The sequence below is a fragment of the Leuciscus leuciscus genome (assembly GCF_965113295.1).
Source record: "Leuciscus leuciscus genome assembly, chromosome: 8".
NCBI classification, from domain to species: Eukaryota; Metazoa; Chordata; class Actinopteri; order Cypriniformes; family Leuciscidae; genus Leuciscus; species Leuciscus leuciscus.
The window spans coordinates 21,110,369-21,131,397 of record NC_138732.1 but is presented as its reverse complement, the minus strand read 5'-3'; the positions used below and the strand labels follow the sequence as shown (position 1 = coordinate 21,131,397).

General features: G+C 41.3%; 3 protein-coding genes across 11 annotated transcripts in view; all 3 read left to right on the top strand.

Moving 5' to 3' along the window:
• Positions 1 to 74: 74 nt before the first annotated feature.
• Positions 75 to 11,317, top strand: asah1a (N-acylsphingosine amidohydrolase (acid ceramidase) 1a). The gene is made up of 14 exons (XM_082178125.1): positions 75 to 225; positions 330 to 373; positions 493 to 583; positions 750 to 833; positions 1,889 to 1,967; positions 2,167 to 2,241; positions 2,335 to 2,380; positions 2,487 to 2,631; positions 2,710 to 2,764; positions 9,311 to 9,392; positions 9,943 to 10,074; positions 10,156 to 10,279; positions 10,447 to 10,503; positions 10,674 to 11,317. Exons 1-14 carry the CDS (start codon positions 157 to 159, stop codon positions 10,761 to 10,763), a joined length of 1,173 nt encoding a protein of 390 aa, XP_082034251.1. The 5' UTR covers positions 75 to 156; the 3' UTR covers positions 10,764 to 11,317.
• Positions 11,318 to 12,140: 823 nt separating this feature from the next.
• Positions 12,141 to 15,317, top strand: fgl1 (fibrinogen-like 1). Its single transcript, XM_082178126.1, has 7 exons — positions 12,141 to 12,280; positions 12,408 to 12,576; positions 12,698 to 12,857; positions 12,939 to 13,036; positions 14,342 to 14,430; positions 14,666 to 14,853; positions 15,004 to 15,317. Exons 1-7 carry the CDS (start codon positions 12,212 to 12,214, stop codon positions 15,161 to 15,163), a joined length of 933 nt encoding a protein of 310 aa, XP_082034252.1. The 5' UTR covers positions 12,141 to 12,211; the 3' UTR covers positions 15,164 to 15,317.
• A 569-nt stretch (positions 15,318 to 15,886) lies between these two features.
• The window catches only part of mtus1a (microtubule associated tumor suppressor 1a), a 31,960-nt gene continuing 26,817 nt past the window's right edge, over positions 15,887 to 21,029 (top strand). For 3 of the 9 annotated variants that reach the window (XM_082177925.1, XM_082177924.1, XM_082177917.1), the window contains exon 1: positions 18,162 to 18,487. The gene's annotated coding sequence lies outside the window, so the exon portion shown is untranslated. Of the gene's footprint in view, positions 15,974 to 18,151; positions 18,488 to 18,653; positions 19,155 to 21,029 lie in introns of those variants that run through there. The other 6 variants (XR_014208146.1, XM_082177926.1, XM_082177922.1 and 3 more) reach the window with 5 other exon arrangements.

Here is a 21,029-nt window from a genome sequence, read left to right as displayed (position 1 = left end):
CGTCTGTTAACCTTTCTTTAAAAAATTAAAGATGCATAACATTATCCGTGTCCCACTTACATCATGGTACATTCCGCCCTGAAGCTGATTTCGGATTTCCCGCACCTCCTTCCTTCCGCAGTTGAATGACTGAACCTTTGGAAAACTTCGCGGACAATGAAGCTAACGTCGATTCCTAATATTTTGTTTATATCTTTATGTATTTTCTCACAGTGTGTTCGAGGGGTAAGAATCAATGCGGTTGCTGCACCAGAGTGATCTATACTTTATTATAAAGTTTTTAGGCTGTTTTGAGATGTAACGTTACTCATTACCACATATATTTGCAGCTGGAGGATTGCAGAAGTGGAATGTTTCCACCTAAAGGACCAACGTACTGCTGTTACTCTTCTCATATGTCCAGTTATTTGTGCTCCTACATTTCATATACCTGTGGTCTTGTCTGATTATCTGATTTGATAACATGTTCAACTTCTCTTGTCATTTATCTAGGTTTAAAGGTAATGTGAGCTGGTACACTGTAAATCTCGATTTACCCCCTAGTGAGAGATGGACGCAAGTGATCAAAGATAAAAACACAGAGGTAACTGTCTCCTTAATATAATGCATTCACTTTTAGGGGTCGGACCATTGTTTCTGTCAGCACTGTATATGTTTTTAATACTGATTCTCTGCTGTCTCATGTCTGGAGGATACAACTTTCTTGTGTGTCTACATCATTAACAACATTAAATCATATTGATTTTCAGTTGTTCACAATGGTACAGACAATAAAAGACATCGCCAAGGGCTTTTTCCATGGAAAACTTATTGATTTAGTTGACGAGGAGCTGGTAAGCAATTAAACGTATGAACAAACTCAGACATCTATAAAAACTCTTTGGATATTTTGATTGTGTATGTATACAGTACCGGTCAACAGTTTGGAAATATTACTATTTTTAAAGTCTCTAATGTTCGTCAAGCCTGCATTTATTTGATTAAAAATACAGAAACAGTTATATTGTGAAATAGTATTACAATTTAAAATAATGGTTGTCTATTTTAATATACTTTAAAATATAATTTATTTCTGTGATGCAGAGCTGAATTTTCAGCAGCATTTTTCTGGTTTTCAGTGTCACATGATCCTTTCTAAAATGCTGATTTATTATCAATGTTGGAAAAAATCGTGCTGCTTAATATTTTTTTTTTTATATATATATATAACCTGAGATACTTTTTCCAGGATTATTTGATGAATAAAAAGTTAAAAAGAACAGCATTTATTTAGAATAGAAATCTTTTGCAACAATATACACTACCGTTCAAAAGTTTGGGAACATTAACTTTTTTTCTTTTTCAAAAAAAAAAAAGAAAAAAAAAGAAATTAGTACTTCTATTCAACAAGGATGCGTTAAATTGATAAAAGGTGATGGTAACGATTTATATTGTTAGAAATGTTTTTATTTTGAATAAATGCTGTTAACGTTTTATTCATCAATGAATCCTGAAAAAAGTATCACAGGTTCCAAAAAAAAAATTAAACAGCACAACTGTTTCCAACATTGATAATTACTGAGTATCAAATCAGCATACCGATATTAGAATGATTTCTGAAGGATCATGAGACACCGAAGACTGGAGTACTTGCTGATGAAAATTCAGCTTTGCATCACAGAAATAAATTACATTTTAAAGTATATTAAAAAAAGAGATCCATTATTTTAAATTGTAATAATATTTCATATTACTTTTTTTTTATTTTTTTTTATGAAATAACTGCAGGCTTGATGAGCATAAGAGACTTCTTTCAAAAACATTAAAAATAGTAATGTTTCCAAACTTTTGACTGGTACTGTACAGTATTGATATTTTGTTATTTTATATATTTCTCACTGTTTCATAGCCATTGATTGTGGACACACTTCCACACCCTTTCAATGAAGAAATTAAGGGGATAGCAGCAGTTTCTGGCATCCCTCTGGGTGAGATTTTTCTCTTTTGATTATTTTTATTCTTTACATTTTATGTAAAACTTGACAATATACTAAACAATATAAAATCAAAGAACACTCAAAGCACAATGGTGCAATCCATCAAAACAAAGGCACTCACTAATTTAGCTAATAAAAGGACCCCAACTTTAATCTATGATTTATATATATTATTTTATATACCCTCTAGGTGAGATTATGCTGTTCAATATCTTTTATGAGGTTTTCACTGTTTGCACATCACTTGTTGCAGAAGACTTTAATGGTGAGAAGATATAAATCAGTTCACATTATGTTTTTGATCAAATTAAATTACACATTTAGGTGTTTTATTGTGTATTTTCTTCTTTTTGTTCAGGAAATATTTATCATGCCCGGAATTTGGACTTTGGACTATTTATGGGGTATGATGTGTTTATTTGCCAGATATTTGAGAACACATTGAATTTTCTGCAGCATGCATATTTTTAAAATAAAGTCATAAGAATATTGTGGGGTTTTTTTATGAAGGTGGGATCGACAGAATAAAACATGGACTTTAACCGAGAAGCTTAAACCTCTTGTGGTGAATGTCAATTTTGAAAGGAATAACAAAACTGTGTTTAAATCAACAAATTTTGCCGGATATGTTGGCATACTCACTGGAGTTCGACCTGTAAGTGAATAAACATAAAAAAAATATGATGGTTGTGTTTGTTTAAATGTAAAGCAAGTAACTGTTTTACTTGTTTAGGGTGAACTGACCCTAACAATGAATGAGCGTTTCAACTTCGATGGGGGTTATATTGGTAAGATTTTATTAAAATTATCTTGACAAATGAAATCGTACTCGGTTACTAACGTAACCTCGGTTCTCTCTAGAAGAGGGAACGAGTACTGCGTAAGATATCTTACGCTAGGGGAAAATCCTTTTCCGCGAGATATTGAAGCCAAAAATTATCCTTAATTTTGTAATAATGCAAAACGCGTTGCAGCAGCAATGCAGACATAGGCGAGACAGCTCGCGCGCCTATTGGCTGCTCTGCGGCAACTGCAGCAGCCTATCGAGCGAGGCCTGGCGTGACGCCAGACCCAATCAGGGCACTTCGCGCCCGCTGCGTCACGTCCCGCCGAAATGGGCGTGGTCTAGGCCTATAAATATCGCTCGCAGGCAGCTATTATCTGGTTTTTCATCATCGAAGCAACCAGAGCGTGTGCATGCACGGCAAGATACGCAGTACTCGTTCCCTCTTCTAGAGAGAACCGAGGTTACGTTAGTAACCGAGTACGTTCTCTTACGAGAGGTCTCTCGTACTGCGTAAGATATCTTACGCTAGGGGACCCAATGTAAAACGCCGTGCATGCTGAGATCTGACACCAAAGACCCAAGGGCGAAAACCCGGGGTACATATAGTGCACAATCACTCAGTGAACTCACAGAGAGTCCGGGAAGAAGGAGGGGTGCAGCCTCACTTTTCCACATAAAGTAGCGTCGAAGGGACGCGAATTTCATCATACAGACAGGGCGGGGTACGGCCTGAACTGATGGGAAAAAATGTGGGTCTTACACAGTTTGCCCAGCTTTAAACTGTCGAACATCGAGCTGTGCTCAGCAAACGCAGCATTCTGAGCTGAACGCATCAGGTCAGATAATACTGGTAGTTTAGACCGACAGCAGCCTGGCCTGCAGGGCGGGAACCTCTAGGTTATAAAACCTTATAAATGTAGACGGGGAGGCCCAGCCTGCCGCCATACAAATATCTTGCAAGGCAATCCCACTTGACCAGGCCCACGAAGAGGCCATGCCTCTCGTGGAATGCGCTCTGACACCCAAAGGGCACTGCATGCCCTTGGAGGCGTATGCCAGCGCTATAGCATCAACTATCCATCTGGATAGGCTCTGTTTCGACGCGGCTAGTCCCTTAGAACGTCCGCTAAACGAAACAAAGAGCTGTTCCGTCTGTCTGAAAACAGACGAGCGAGACACATAAGCTCGTAATGCCCTGACTGGGCAAAGGAGGCTCGCGTCTCTTTCCTCATCAGGGACCGGTAGGGCTGACAGAGAGATAATCTGCGCCCTAAACGGTGTGTTGAGGGATTTTGGAACATAACCGTGCTTAGGTTTGAGTATAACTTTTGAGTCATTGGGCCCAAACTCCATGCACGCCGCGCTCACAGAGAGCGCGTGCAGATCCCCTATGCGCTTCACTGAAGCGAGAGCCAGCAAAAACACTGTTTTGAAAGACAGGTGTTTTAAATCGATTGACTGCAAAGGCTCAAATGGCGCACCTTTCATGGCTTCCAGAACCGTAGAAAGGTCCCATACGGGGACTGAGGGAGGTCTGGGAGGATTCAGTCTCTTAGCTCCTCTAAGGAAGCGGATGACTAAATCGTTCCTTCCTATTGACTGACCAAGCGTTGTTTCTGAGAACGCTGCTATAGCCGCCACATAAACTTTGAGCGTGGAGGGGGCCCTGCCCCCATCCAACAGCTCTTGTAGGAAGGAAAGCACCTCCGTCACATCACAGTTTGTGGGTGACACACCACGGGCTGTGCACCAGCCCGAAAACACTGACCATTTCGAAGAATAGAGTCGTCTTGTAGACGGAGCTCTAGCCTGCGTGATCGTGTTTAATACTCCTTTAGGGAGTCCAACATGTACCCGTTGATGGCCCAGACATGAAGGGACCATAGTTCCGGGTGAGGATGCCAGATCGAGCCGCGGGCCTGTGAGAGGAGATCTCTCCTCACTGGTACCGGCCACGGGGCAGTACTTGCTAACTGCATCACGGCTGGGAACCAAGGTTGGTTTTTCCAGAACGGTGCTACCAGCAGTACTGAGCATCCTTCTTCCCTGATCCGTTCTATCACCTGAGGCAGGAGAGAGACGGGGGGAAAAGCATAGAGCGGGCGGCGGGGCCACACATGGGACAGCGCGCTCCTGCTCTTGGAGAAAAATTCTTGACAGTGAGCGTTTTCTTGAGACGCAAACAGGTCCACTTTCGCTCTGCCGAATTTCTTCCACAGCAGTTGGACTGTCTGTGGGTGTAGGGACCATTCGCCTGCCGGAACATTGTTCCTGGACAGTCTGTCTGGTCCTATATTCATGATCCCTGGCACGTGCGCTGCTCTGAGCGAGCGCAGGTTGCACTGAGCCCATACTAGGAGGCGTTCTGCCAGCCTGTACAGTTTCTCGGATCTGATGCCGCCCTGGCGATTTATGTAGGACACCACAGACATGTTGTCCGAACGGACCAAGACGTGGTGACCTTTTATTTGGGGACAAAAACGCGTCAGCGCGTTGTCTACTGCCAGCATTTCGAGGCAGTTTATGTGCAGGAGCTTCTCCCGTTCTGACCACTGGCCGAAGAACGGTCTGCCCTCGAGCAGCGCTCCCCATCCCGAGGTGGACGCGTCCGTGGACACCACTTTCACCCTCGAGGAAGTCCCCAGGCTTACACCTGATTGGTACCAGTCGTTCGCTTTCCAGGGTTTCAGAGCTGTAACGCATTTCTGATTGACCCTGAGGCGAAGCAAACCGGGTGCCCACGCTTCGCGTGGGACTCGCGCTTTCAGCCAAAACTGCAGCGGGCGCATGCGTAGCAGACCCAGCTGGAGCACTGACGATGCTGAGGCCATGAGACCTAGCATCTTCTGAAATCTTTTGAGCGGGACAGACGCGCCGCAGCGAAAAGAGTTCGCTGTGCGTCGAATGTCTACCGCGCGCTGTTGTGATAGTCGCGCTATCATGGATAGTGAGTCCAGTTCTGTGCCCAGGAAAGATATTTTCTGACTGGGTGACAGGGAGCTCTTCGCCCAATTGACACTCAGACCCAAATCCTCGAGGTGATCGAGTAAAATGGTCGTGTGTTCTATGAGCACTGCGCGAGATTGCGCTAGAATCAGCCAATCGTCCAAATAGTTCAGCACTCGCATGCCTCTCATTCTGAGGGGTGCGAGCGCCGCGTCCATGCACTTCGTAAATGTACGGGGTGCTAGGGACAAACCGAACGGCAGGACTGTGTACTGATATGCCTGGCCCTCGAAGGCGAATCTCAAATATCGCCTGTGACGTGACGCTATCTGTATTTGAAAATACGCGTCTTTCAGATCTATTGACACAAACCAATCTCCTTGGCGAATCTGCACAAGGATTTGCCTGGTCGTGAGCATCCTGAACTGTCGCTTCACAAGCACTTTGTTCAGCTGCCTTAGATCTAGTATGGGTCTGAGACCCCCGTCTTTTTTCGGTACCAGGAAGTATCTGCTGTATAGCCCTCCCTCGCTCTGATCTTGAGAGAGAGGTTCTATGGCCCCTTTGCTCAATAGTTTCGTCACTTCGGCTCGAAGTAGATGTGCTACTTCTGTTTTTACCGTGGTCTCGACGCGCGCCACATAGCGGCGAGGGCGTCGGCGAAACTGCAGCGAATAGCCTCTTTCTATAATGTTCAGCACCCACTTCGAAACCCCGGGTAGCTTTGCCCATGCGTCTGCATGGATAGCTAGGGGTCGAATACGAAGCGCGCTCCGCTCGCTCAGCGATGGAGAAGCTTCGGTGTGCTGTAACACAAGCGTGTCGCTCGTGACATTTGAGGCATGGGGCGCGCTGATGACAGCGGGCAGATTGCCCGCGCTCGACTCCTCTACGGTGGTTAACCGCGAGGGGGAGGGCTGGGCGGTTCCCGTGGGAACTGTCATGTCTATGTGTGGATGTGGGCGCGGGACAGCGGGCACATTTATCACACTGAAAGCATCGTTCGCTTGCGTGAAGCGAGTGCACGTTGGTTTCGTTTTTACAGAAACCGTGAGACATGCATAACGTGGTGTTAGTGGGCACTGGGTAGTGGGCACGTTCACCATGTTTGAAGCGCAACCGATCTGAGTCGGTTTTATGTGCGCGAGCCCTGTGTGACAGGCTGTGCTTATGTGTAGGGATGGGCACTGGGCAGTGGGCATTCTTACTACACACGAAACACCATCGGCCGTGGCCGGGACACCAGAAAATACACTCTTTTGGGGATTTATCTGGGTAGCCGTGAAAACGGCATTTGTGTGCAGGCAAGCGGGTGACAGAACCGACTTGTTGGCTGCAGAAAACACTGGAACAGTCACATTTTCTGGAACTGGACGAGCGAATAGCTTTGGTGTGAGTCCGGCCGCAGCGGGACTGGAACACCGTCGTTTTCCTAGCTGTGCTAGGACGACTTCGGGGCCTCGGGCTTCACCGTGATCCTAGGTCGCGAGCCGCGTCCTGCGGGGCGGCGACCGGATGAGCGGGAGCGCGGTCTCGCGCTTCTGGCCTGGCGGCGCTGTGAAGTGGAGGCAGTGGACGGTGGCTGTGGCTGTGAGCTCTGAGCAGACGGTTTCGCACGGCCTGCTGCGGAGCTGGAGCGCTTCGGGAGGAAGTGCTTCATGGCCTGAGACGCTTTCTGTACCTCTGCGAATCTCTCCGCGAAATCTTTGACGGAGGATCCAAAGAGGCCTGTGGCGGAAAGCGGGGCGTCGAGGAACGCGGTGCGTTCAGACTCGGCCATTTCCGAGAGCGTCAGCCAGAGATGTCTCTCAGACACGGTGAGAGAAGCCATAGTCCGTCCAATGGCTTGCGCTGCGGACTTAGTAGCACGAAGAGCGAGGTCCGTGGCACTCCTTAAGTCCGGCACACAGATCGCGTCAGGTCCTTCCTCATCCAGCTTACGGAGGAGATCGGCCTGGAAGATCTGGAGCGTTGCCATGGTGTGCAACGCTGACGCAGCTTGCCCGGCGGCGGAGAAAGCGCGGTGGAGCAAGCTCGACGTCGTGCGGCAAGCTTTAGAGGGCAGGGCCGGCTTAGCGCGCCGTCCAGCGGAGGGCGGGCATAAGTGGGCCGCTATCGCCTCTTCAACCGGCGGCAGCGAGAGGTATCCTCTGTTCTTGGCATCGTCAACGGCGGAGAATGCCAAAGAAACAGCAGGACGCACTCTAGCAGAATAGGGGGCGCTCCAGGACTTGGCGACTTCTTCGTGTAACTCAGGAAGAAAAGGCGCCGGTCTGGACACAGGCGAAGCGCGCTCCCCAGGCAGGAAAAATCCATCCAGCCGGTTGTGAGCGGGCTGCTCAGGCGAAGACCACTCGAGGCCGAGGCTCGCCGCGGCCTGTGCGAGTACTCGCATGAGTTCCGTCTCAATAGAAGCTCTCTTGCCTGACGAAGTGCGGGCAGGGGGTGCGGGGTCCTCAGAGCCCGCCCAATCCTCACTGCCTGACGCCAGGATAGAGCAGGAATCATCCTCTCCCAGCAGGGCTTCCTCATCCGCGATATCAACGGAAGCGGCGGCAGACGGCGGCCGCTGTCCGTCAGGAAGCGAAACAGAAGAAGCCGGGGAAGCAAGCGGGCGAACCGGCGAGCTTTGGCGGCTGAGGGAGGGTTCCGGGGCCCGCTGGGCACGGCGCTTTTTACGGCGCGACGCCGCGGCGGGCGGGGGAGCAGTCTCGGTGAAGACGGCTAGGCGAGTCCTCAGAGTCGCCATTGCCATCAGCTCGCAGTGAGGGCATCCGCCGTCAGCGAGCGTGAGAGCTGCATGTTCCTCACCCAGGCAGGAAACGCAGATCACGTGGCGGTCCCCGTCGCTGAGTGTGGCTCTGCACGAGCCGCAGGAAGGCATCTTTAAAAAGACGCTAGCTCTTTTAGAAATGTGTGTCGCGGCGGCGACACACACACACAGAAATACAGTGCAAATAAAAGAGAAGGATATAAGCGCCGGAAAGCGCAGCAGGAAGGCAGGAAGGCGGCGCGGCCAGCGACTTCAGTGACTCGTCCCGCTGAAGGTGCTCTCTCTCGACGGCGCGGCTTCTAATCCAGCTCCAGCGATGCGTGTGCTTCGCTTGAAGGATGAAAAATCAGATAATAGCTGCCTGCGAGCGATATTTATAGGCCTAGACCACGCCCATTTCGGCGGGACGTGACGCAGCGGGCGCGAAGTGCCCTGATTGGGTCTGGCGTCACGCCAGGCCTCGCTCGATAGGCTGCTGCAGTTGCCGCAGAGCAGCCAATAGGCGCGCGAGCTGTCTCGCCTATGTCTGCATTGCTGCTGCAACGCGTTTTGCATTATTACAAAATTAAGGATAATTTTTGGCTTCAATATCTCGCGGAAAAGGATTTTCCCCTAGCGTAAGATATCTTACGCAGTACGAGAGACCTCTCGTAAGAGAACTAAGTGTCAAGTGTATAAACACTTCTGCTTGAATGTTAAAAGTTTGTAAATAACTAACTACAGTACACACAACAGTATTAATTTCTTCTCAAGATTAGATACAAATCATGGGTACAGCTAGATGTTCTTGATGGTTGACTGGTTAGATAACATAATGAACTCTCACAGGGATTCTGGAATGGATTATTGGCAAGAGAGATGGAATGTGGATGGGTTTTCTTACTCGCAAAGTCCTGGAAAATGCTACAAGGTACATTCAACAACACTAGCATAACATGAAAGCACAACTTCATTAATTTCGCTGTCTTAACCAAGAGTCACATAGTTCTAAGTCACACAGTGTTATTGTAATAACAAAATAGCATTATCAGAATGAGAAATTTACACAGTAGTGACCAGCATATGAAAATTGCCTTTATTCAAATATTATAAAAAAATGTGTTTTAGATTTTGTAAGCCAATTATTATTATTGATAATAGTATTTACTTATATCTGCATGGTAAAAAAAAAAACTCTTTTTTTTGTGCCAAATAATTTTGGCAGATAAATAGCTTAACCAAGTCTAGTGTTTTGTTCTTCCCTCATATTTCAAATATTAAAACCATTTCCATGGTTTAATCAGACTTGTAGGGTCATTAAAAACAAATATCCCTTCCGGACATCACTTTTGGCCACTACTGTCTGTGTGTGTGTGTGTGTGTGTGTGTATGTACATGTATATACATGTGTAGCTTATATTCAAACTAAAAACAAGAGAAAACTAATAAGCAGCCTATTTTTATTTTATTTTTGCTTGTAGTTACGAGGAAGCCAAAGCCCAGCTCTCTCTGACGAAACTGCTAGCACCTGCTTACTTCATCTTGGGTGGTAACCGAACGGGACAGGGTTGTGTGATAACCAGGACTAGAATAAACACGTTAGACATCTGGGAGTGAGTAAATCATATCACATTTCTATCTGCAATGTTTAAAACTGCCCTCTGAATTTGTTGTTACTGTTGGTGATGTTTAAGACTTGATATGGACCTTGGGAGATGGTACGTCCTGGAAACGAACTATGATCACTGGGACGAGCCTATGATCTTAGATGACCGCAGAACACCGGCAATGAAGTGCATGAATCAAACCACACAAGCGGTATGTGGCATTTTGTTTTAGAAATAAAATGGCTTTGTAGTAGCCATTTAGAGTAGTTGAATTAGTTTACAAGCACTTTTAAAATGAGCTAAATTTGTAACTTAACTTTCATAAAGACATGTTTAATAATGGACAACAAAAATAAATCGAATTTTTTATTTCCACAGAAGATTTCTTTGTCATCTATATATGATGTTCTGTCAACAAAACCAGTTCTCAATAAGGTAAGTCTGTCTTTCAAATGAGTTAACAAAAGCCTCAAACTATGTCATGCTTTTTGTTTTAATTTATTTGATGTATGCTATGAGCAAGAGAGTTTGATAACATTTCTGCATCAAATGGTCAAGTTTTGTATAAAGTCATAATGAAGCCATTTTCTGTCCTGTCTTCACAGTTGACAACCTACACCTCATTAATGGAAGTGTCAACTGGAACTCTGGAGTCTTATATCAGAGACTGTCCAAATCCATGTACACCGTGGTGATCTGCCATCACCTCTGAATGAGCTGAGGCGTCAGGCATAATTTTATGGAATACTGTTCTTGATCTGTTATTACAGGGCCAATGTGCATGTACAGGAAGGAGTGTGTAAAAAAACGTAATGGTCGCAATTCTATGAACTTTCACATATCTGTTCTCATGGACACGTCTGTTATAACTTATAACTTTATATTATAACTATAATTATGACTGCTTTATCACTGCAACAGTTTGTGAAAATCATAAATGTTTCTCTTGCATAACAAACTTTGAGTAACCACACATTTTAAATAGAAATGTTTTTGTGCTCTTCGATCAGCATGTGCATATATGTTCATTTTAATATGTGTTGCCTTTTTCTATAAGGAAATCAATTTTTCTGAAATCCTTGGTGATGCTAAAACGTATTTTTGTTATTTATAATTGTTGGTGTCTCTTTCTGGGATTGTGTTAAATAATGTAAATTCTGGAAATAATTTTTTCAAATTTAATATATAAATCTGATAATTATATAATAAAATGTTGCTTCAATAAAGGCTAGACATCTTTTCAGCCTCATTGCTGTATATTGTATTTAAATTGAGGAAGTGGCAGGATTTGATGTGTAATTTATTTAAACCTTTAACCAATGCAGTTCAGCTATTTGTTAATTCTCTATAAGTTCTTCTACCTCTGCAGCTAAAAGATTTCTCAATTTATGTGAAAGAATACTTTCAGCATTGTTCCTTTTTCTGTTCCTTTAGATACCTGTGACAATATACATTATTTAAATTTAACAGCAAAGGGAAGGTGCCTTGCCAGAAAGAAAGAAAAATGAGCAGATTTACTTTTACTTTTGTTGTGTATATATATATGCATGTCTACCATCAGCACAAAACATGCATTATTTTTGGGTGAAACACTCCTCTCTCTATCAATGTGCTTCACACATGTTTTTCCCATTTTGACTTTATGGGTGAATCAAATCAGGTATTTGTTCCTGTGGATCAGACATTCTTTAATCATCATTGTTCTATTTATTTTTAAGTAAATAGTCTTCATGTTTTATATTCAATAAATCTAGACTATTCATAAATAGAAGTTACACAGCATTCTGACTTTTTCATTTAAGTAACTTATTTACTGGGGTGTCATTAATTTGTCCCAAATTTTACTTGAACAAATTGAAGGTCAAACTTCCCATAATTTTCACTTTCATGGAACAGTTTTAGTGTTGTTTTTAACGTAAAATGTTTATGGGAGCTGTTTGTAGTTATCTGCACATCTGTTTTGATCCAAGTGACTCAGCCCAAAGTAGTGCACGTCCAACCACAGGAAATTTGGTCAGGCACCAGAACAGACCTCAGGAGCATTTGTACAAGCTGTTGAGTCTGTAGTTCTTCTTTAGTGCACAAATTGGACTGAACACGAGATCACTTGGTGTCGATCTTTCATCTTTAAATACGACATTTAATGAGAAAATCTACGATGTCAGTTTTGTTCATCATTTGGATGCTTTGTACTCTGGATTTGTCAGACTCTGTAAGTGTCTTACTTTCATTCTGCTACTTTCTTGTGTGTTGAAATTACTTTTAGTTACAGGTAAATTAAAAAGTGTTTATTTAATGGTGAATTTACAGCTGTCATTCTGTGTGTCGTGTGCATTTAGGCACCTGACGAATGTGAAGATGAGATAGAGCGTCTTCGGGCGGAGATGAAAAATTTGGAAGTTCGCCTTTCAAAGCAACATCAACTTATTCAACGATTAACGAATCTCAACCAGATGAATGAACGTTCCCAGGGCTCAATTTATGACATGGGAGACAAACAGTACATGGGTCAAGGCTCTATATTATTTTATTAAGATATGGTATTCACTGTCCTTGTGTATATATGTTGTATTTGTCTGATTATAACGGCACAAAGCAGCACTAACAAAAATCAATCTGCCATATACAGATTGTGCTCAGATCTTCAAAAATGGCAACATGCAGAGTGGATTTTACATGATTAAACCACTGCTGAGTCCAACCCTGATCAGAGTGTACTGTGATATGACAGAGGGGGGTGGATGGACAGTCTTCCAGAGACGCTCAGATGGCAATCAGTCATTTGACAGGTATGGAAAAGTTCATTGTTGTGATTGTGAGAAGAGATGTGCTTTTAAAAAAAATTAAACATGATTTTTTTTTTTTTTTAGAGATTGGAATGATTACAAAACAGGATTTGGTGACATGGAGTCTGCTAATGGAGAGTTCTGGTTAGGGAATGATAATCTCCATTATTTGACATCTCAAGGTGAGTAAATCTATACATCTAAAATGCATACAAACTGAGACAGATGTAATGCGTCATGATATGTCAGAATTTGTCAGAATTAGCCTATATTACATCAAGGAGATGTTGAATGCTTGATTCTGATTGGCTGGTGAACGTTCTAAGGTGTGTGCACAGCTAAAGTAGTTCCAGGCAGGTCTTGACCGGATTACAGTTCCATATATACTTCGCCAAATGATTGCAGTTATTTCAAAGGTCCTTACAGCCTAAAACTGGGAGGATGATGGAGTGGAGGCTGAACAGGAGAGGGATGGAGGGATGGAGGGATGGAGGGATGGAGGGATGGAGGGATGGAGGGATGGAGGGCCCAGGCCTGTGTGGCAGAAGTAGGCCTAGAGAACAAGGCGGAGCCGGCAGTTCAGGAAACCATGGAAGCAATCACAGACAGATGACAATGGTAATCACTGTGAGACCACCGGACTTGATGGCGCAGAGACCACCGGGATCAATTTTGCAGCCGCTCGCACTAACCTTAGTTGTGGATCCATCCATCACACTAACGGTCAGTCTTGTTCATCCCGGGACTGGTCCAGTGATCGAGGAGATCTATGGAGAACCAATCTCCACAGCTGTTGGAGCCCAGTACACATAGCCTTCACTCCCGAAAAAATCCTCAGGGGAAACTTGATGTGTGCTGGTTATGACATGAGGAGACTATGGTATGGCGGCCATGATGTGACTAGACTCTACTGCAGGATTGCAGGATTCCTCATCTGATATTCCCTCAGTAAATGAAGAGCCGCTCAGCATTAGGGCAAAGTCAATATATTCCAGGGAAAAATGGATCTTACCCTCTGGCATCCCCAAAAGAACGGATTTGTTTAAACCCGCACGGAATATGTCATTAAGATTATTATGATTTCATTCAAGTCCACAGTGCAACAGTTGGCATAACTTCTCTACATACTCCTCTATGGTGATGTCGCCCTGATGAAGGCACAAGAGGCGAACTGAGGGTTTCAAGACACAAGACGACAAGGGGCTAAATGAAGGACAGGTGTAGGTGATTAGATGACATGGTAACAAACAAAGATAACTATGGAAACAAACAAGATTAAAATGGAAACAGAAACTAAATCACAGGAACTAAAATAAAACAAATAAAAGCAAATAAATATAACAAACAATAGGATTAAAAATATTTGTCTAATAATTTAACAGCCGTTGTCAGTTATTTCTTACTTTATATTATATTATATTATATTATATATGACTATACATTATTTGTCTTTCAGTTTTTTGACTAAAACACCTTCTGTTACGCAGATGATTACACCCTGAGAATCAGTCTGGAAGACTTTGAGGGCAGCTACCGTTTTGCAGTGTACAGAAAGTTCAAAGTGGATAATGAACAGGTTTTTATTCTTTTTTTATTAATCTCTTCATATTGTGATTAATGATGTGTGAATGCCCATGATGAACCAACAGGTGGCTTGTGAAGTTTCTAATAAATCAATATTCTATTTTCATTAAGAACAAAAAGAAGGGGCTACACAATATCACAATTCTTATACTTCATTTTGTGATCTGAATGGTATAATATCTGTGTTTAATTAGTCAACGTTTAAACTATCTCATTTGTCTTTTCAGAACCATTACCAGCTCCAGTTTGGTGCATACACAGGAAACGCAGGGGACGCTCTCTCTGGCAGTTATCATCCTGAGGTCCAGTGGTGGGCCAGCCACCAAGGAATGAAGTTTAGCACACGAGACAGGGATAATGACCGCTACGACCGCAATTGTGCTCAGGAGGACAAGGGTGGCTGGTGGTTTAACAGGTTTACGTCTAATAACATTGACAGAGCTTTTCACATAACAATGACAATTACAACACAGGTCATTTTTGTGTATGTAGGGCAGTTCTTCTCAAGTAACCACATTTCTAGTTCGTCTCATTTTTGTATGTTGTTTCACCTGTATTCCTCTAGATGTCACTCTGCCAATCTGAATGGATTTTACTACCGAGGACCCTACAGCGCAGTCACTGATGATGGAATAGTGTGGTACCCATGGCATGGCTGGTGGTACTCCCTCAAATCTGTCCAGATGAAGATCAGACCAGGCATTTTTGAGCCTAATGATGTTTAACTCATGGATCTGATATCTAAACTACGAAGGCGATGAATTAGTGGATGATGGCAAATAATTGTAGTCCATCTTAGTAGTCCAATTCTTAACTATTTACATATGTAGTTCAAAAAGCTATTTTACTGCATGTAGCGCAATAAAAATTTCAACACATCCTTGTTGCATCATTGTGTGTTCTATCACAGTATCTTTAATTTGAAGAAATAAATAAACATTTAAAAATAAATCAAAAGGTTTCATTTAAAATAGAATTTCTTTACATTATGAATAGAATATAGAATTTAACTGCCACAAAAAAATGTGTCAAGGTAAATGTAATTAACACCTAATGAATATAATTCACAGTTCTGCAGAAATCACAAAAATCTATAGGCTAAAGATAAGTGTTTTAAATAAATAATATAATGTATTCTATAAAACATTTTATAAAACTTTATTAGTGATTGTATATGTATAGGGATCACATTTTAAGTTAACTATAGCCTAATAGCTATAATATAATAACAAAAAGCTGAATGAAAACACTTCCAATACTTTAACATATGAAACAGTATTTTATTTTTTTTAGCAATATATTTAACAGACTATTCACTAAATTTTGAAACATGGTTTAGATGTGCCTTATTTTCTTTCATGTAGCTTTGTAGCCTACAGGCCCAGTGAATGACAGTAGCCTACACTGTAGCGGCTCGTGTCTTTCCTGCAGTGACGTCATTTAAGGTGAGCGCGAGCACCTGTACTTTGCAAGCGCTCCTGTTAACGGTAAACATATATCTGAATTCGAGTTTAATCCCACTCGCGACGTGCGGGGTAAGTACGCAATGCCTCCCAAATAAGTTGAGCAGTCCGTGTAAATATGTAGGCCTACCTTTCTACAAACACCCTCTTGTACCAAACATTTCATCCGTGATTTCGTAGCGCGAGGTATGTTTCTGCAGTTACTCGTGTCGCGTGAGTTGTCTTCCATGGCTTTTGTTTATGTTTTATTACGCCTACTGAATGTCCATTTAGTCTGTATTGTCTGTGCACATTTATTCAAAGGGATCTTCTGCTTGTATAGCTTTACAACTTTGTTTACTCCACGTGTTATTTATAGCCCGAGCTGCCAGAGATCCCAAACAGGCCTCTGATATTTCTCTGTCAGGTGCACAAGACAATTTAAAGGCAGCGATCAGGAAATAGATTGTGTCTCAGAGGGAGGTATGAGGGAGAAACATGAGCTGGGCAGGAGTAAGTTAGTAGATTTTAAGGCATCCAATACGCTTGTTCCCCCCACCCCGCAACATGAAGCAACCTATGTTTGACATACTCTTATGAATATTATTTAGTTTATGTTGGTTTGATATGGTACAAATGCACCGTTAGTGCGTGGTACTATGGAATCTATGTTCTTGTCTTGACCAGATATGGTGTTCAGAAACTGGGGAAACATAGCTCAAAGGCTACAAGCTTTGAATTCCAGCTGGTTTAATAGTGCAGGTGCTCTTCTGTAGGAGCAGAATGATCAGATTATTTAAGCTTTGCTTAAAAATATATTGTATCCCAAGTAGAATGCATCTGGAAAAGAACAGTTTTTTTATATGACTGTTTAGCAACCTTTCAATAAATGTGTGTGAATCAGCATATGTTTATGGGTAAACATGGTTGTTGTTACACAACTTTTTGTTGTTTGAAGGTGGATGTTTGTGAGGAGGGTAAAAAGGGAATGTTGATGAGGCATACATGCATCTAAGATTTCTTTATTTTGGAAAGTCTCATGCTCACCGTGGCTACATTTATAAAATGCTTTTTAAACAGCAGTATTGTAAAATATTACAGTTAAAATAACTGTTATTTTAATATATTTTCAAATATAATTTATTCCCGGGATGTCAAAACTGAATTTTCAACTCCGGTATCCAGTGTCACACGATCCTTCAGAAGTCATTCTAATATGCTGATTTGGTTGTCAAGAAACATTTTCCTATTATTATCAATGTTGAAAACAGTTGTGCTGGAATTTTTTCAGCATTTTTCCAGCATTTTTTGATAAATAGAAAGTTCAAAAGAACATGCTCGGAATCAGAAAAGCTGGACTTGAACTCTGTGGCCTATAGTGTCCAACACTTAATAGTCTTTTGTTAACCAAGATTATGGATTTCTACTGTGGTTTAAAGGCCTTTTAAAGACGGATTAGTCAGAAATAGTACTGTTCCCAATGACAGGATATAATACCCCTCATGCCTTCTGTTACATAACTTAAGGAAGTCAAGGTATTGCCAAGTATTTGTCAATACAAAGAAAGTGTTGCTTTTTATAGTACATGTATGCCTCACTGTCATGCGTCGAAGAAGGATTGCTTTTATAAACATGACATTTAACTTTTTTGTAATAATTCATATTTTATATATAGTTTTCACACAAAAAAATGCTGGATTGTTATGTTTGGATCAAATATGGACAAACCCAACTGTTGGTTCAAATTAACCTAAATTCTATCTTAATTTAAACCAACTGTTAGGTTTGTCTATTTGTGCGAGTGTATAAAGTGTATTTAAAAATGGTGCGCCCAATTTGTTTTTCATTATCTGTTTTCCCTAATGTCACTGCAAACCTGTGACTCTTTGTTCCATGGAACACAAAAAGTGAATTTTGAATTCTTTAAAGGCTTCGCAGATTTTTCTACTCGAAAAAGAGTAGAAGCAAAAGTTACAACAATATTTATCAGCTGATTATTTTTGAGTTGACCCATGAAGCAGGGGTTGAAACAACCCAGCATTTAAGTTAAAGGTTTTCTTCAGCAGAAAATAACTGTGTCGTTGACATCCAGTTTTGCAATTTTTCCTCATTTATCCCTCTGATGCCTAAATCCCTTCAAAAATGCTATTGGCTGCTTAGCAACAGCGATTATACTGCTTTTGACCTGACATGCCCAGGCCACTCCCCTTATGTAGCGCTTGTCTGGGATAGGGTAACCAGCCACTGTCCCTTGTAAAGTTAGCCTTGAGGCTTTGCAGTGGGTTCAGTCATGGCCTAGGCTGGAACTTGAACAGCGTTTTACGAGTAGAGGCGTGTTTTAGTATGCAGGGACAGCCCAAAAGTGTGCTGACAGCAGCCTGGACTGTGCCACATTCCTATGAGACGGACCATTGCTGCGAGCCAGGAGTGGTGCTGAAGGAGGGACTGCTGGGGCTCATGGGTATTTTAGAGCTGGCAGTCTTTATATGCGTGCGTTTAGTGTGGTGTAGTGTTTACCACAGCACTAATAGGATTGATCCTGAGATATGGAGCTGTGAGTGCTGCAGGGGCCTGAATGAGATGTGCTGAACTGACATGTTTTGCCTGGTAGGACTCTGGTTTTATGCTTCTTTTTTTTTAAAGAAAAATCTATTCATTAAATATGATAAATTACTCTCTATATAAAATAAGACAGCAAGTGCAAAAATGCTATTAGAAAGCCATGGTGGTTGTTTTTTACAGTTACAAGCTGTGGTCATTTGGTTTAGGAGAGATGACTTTATGAAATTGAAATTAATTTGTTTTATATAATAGACATGAAATAAATGTAATGTAAATTTAGGTTTATTGCAATCCCTCTGCATGTTTTCATTTTGCTTTTGTTTTATTTAACATTAACTGACATGCTGTTAATTTTTTTTTTTTGGTTATGCCATATGCTATGTTGTTATCTTATGCCATAAACTGAATTAGTGCCAGAGTTTTGACATTTTTCTAGTTTGGGTTCTTAACAATTAGGCTGCTAGAACCCACAATAATGAATGATTCATTGTATTTCACTGTTGCTTTTTATGAGAGTTCAATATATCAGTTTTATGTTCCTTTAACGATGAAATAAGACGCATCCATCAATAATTCTCCCGGTGTTAGTGAAGTATTAACAGAGGGGCTCTTGTTCCTTTAATGCCCAGCCCTTGCATGAGCAGTCGGACTGTAAATGACTAAGCACACTGTTAGTTCCCTAGGTAACCTTTCACTCAGTCAGCGAGCCGAGGTAGGAATTCTTGCACTGCCTTTTTAATCGGAATATTTGGGAGAGAAAAATAGTTATAGTGATTGTATTTATCATGCTTTTATGTGAGAAAATGATGGGAAATGGATGGTTTTGGTACCTTTGTTCAATTGATCTCCTTTCAAATTATATGCATTTTTAATGTTCAAGCTGCTAAATAAGGATTTTCTTAAACCTGTGAGAGTGTAATATTACTGCATGACTATGATAAAACAGATAAGACACTAAACGTTGAAGACAACATTGCTTACTGTCAGATGCTTAAATGTCAAAGTTTGCGTTATTAATATTTTGCAACAGCAGATGAATATCTATTATTGATAGAGTTGACATTTATAAATGCAAATTCAAAGTGGTAATGTTGTGTGATCACATTCACCTTGTGAGCGGACTCTGATTCTGTCATTTGTGATACTGCTTTTTTGTGTATAGTTTCATCAGTTTATCAGAGTTATCTTTATAGTTAGTGGTATGTTCACATGTTGTGATTGTATGGGTTTTGTTATTTCAAAAAGAAGCTTGACAGAGAGCTTGTCTCTGCATCTGCATAACTGGCCTCTCTCCTCATTGTACCAGACAGAAGTGCATTAGAGCATGCAAGGCCTTTCCCTCAGCAGAGGCAAAGTATGCCATGCCTCTTCCACCCCTGTGGAGTAGTGCAATGATGTTAATTTGGGGAGACAGAACCCAAAAAATAAGTAGTCTGGCCTTCAGAAATATTTGGGTCATTCTGTATTTTCAGCAGATTGCAAATTATGTTTATTAAATCTTGAAGAAACTGTATTGGTTATCAGATTTCATAAAATTAAGTGGAACATTTTGGAACAAGTATTAGTGTTTGTGTTAAGTCACAGCAAGCCTTCTGTGTTTGAAAAAGGCATGTGAAGGTGAGCCGTTTTGTCACTGTCACAGGTGTTTTCACTAGCACTCAGGACTGCTTATCTAAATACATGTGCTCCCACTGACCCGCACACTGGTCTCCATCTAACCAGTCATTTGTCTGAAACTCAACACATTACATTCAGCCTACTAGCCTGCTCTATCTTAGTTGGTAATGTTATTAAGGCTCCTGTGAATAGTAATTCATCTAATATGTATTTGTTTTATCCGTTACATTTTTTTTTCCTAATTCTGCTCTAGTGTTTTTTTCTTTTCTTTTTCTTTTTCTTTTTTACCTTTTTTTTTATTGAATTAGTTATACTACTATTCAGAAGTTTTGGGTCAGTAAGATTTTATTTAATTTTTTGGTAGAAAGTAATACTTTTATTCAGAAAGGATGCATTCATTGTACCAAAAAAAAAAAAAACACAATTCTTATGTTAGTTATAGTATTTAAATAGTTTGTAAATGTATAATGTTTCAAAAAAGTTATATTTCAAATATATATCTTCTAATGTGAAGTCATGTAACACTGAAGACTGGAGTAATGACTTCTGAAATGTAATCTTTGCCATCACAGGAATAAATTGTATTTAAGATATTAAAATGTTCATTAGAAAACAGTTATTTTAAGTTGTAATAATACTCACTACTGTTTTTACTGTATTTCTTCTCAAATAAATGTAGTCTTGGTGAGCATAAGTGACTTTTTTATGTTATTTTATTTTTTTAACTAAAATCTTTGTGGTTGTGTACACTTTTTTTTTTAAGATGCTTTATAAAACACTTCATAATTTGGTTTTCAGTTCCACATTAAGAACGACTAGAAGTTGATAACCGATGAGTAAGCTCTTGCATTTTTAATGGCGTTTCTCTAGAAGTCATAAAGAATTAAACAGGGGATCAATTTTCTCATTACTCTTATAGTAATTGGTCAGTAGATTATGTAACATCTGTACAAAGTAGACTGCATTACTT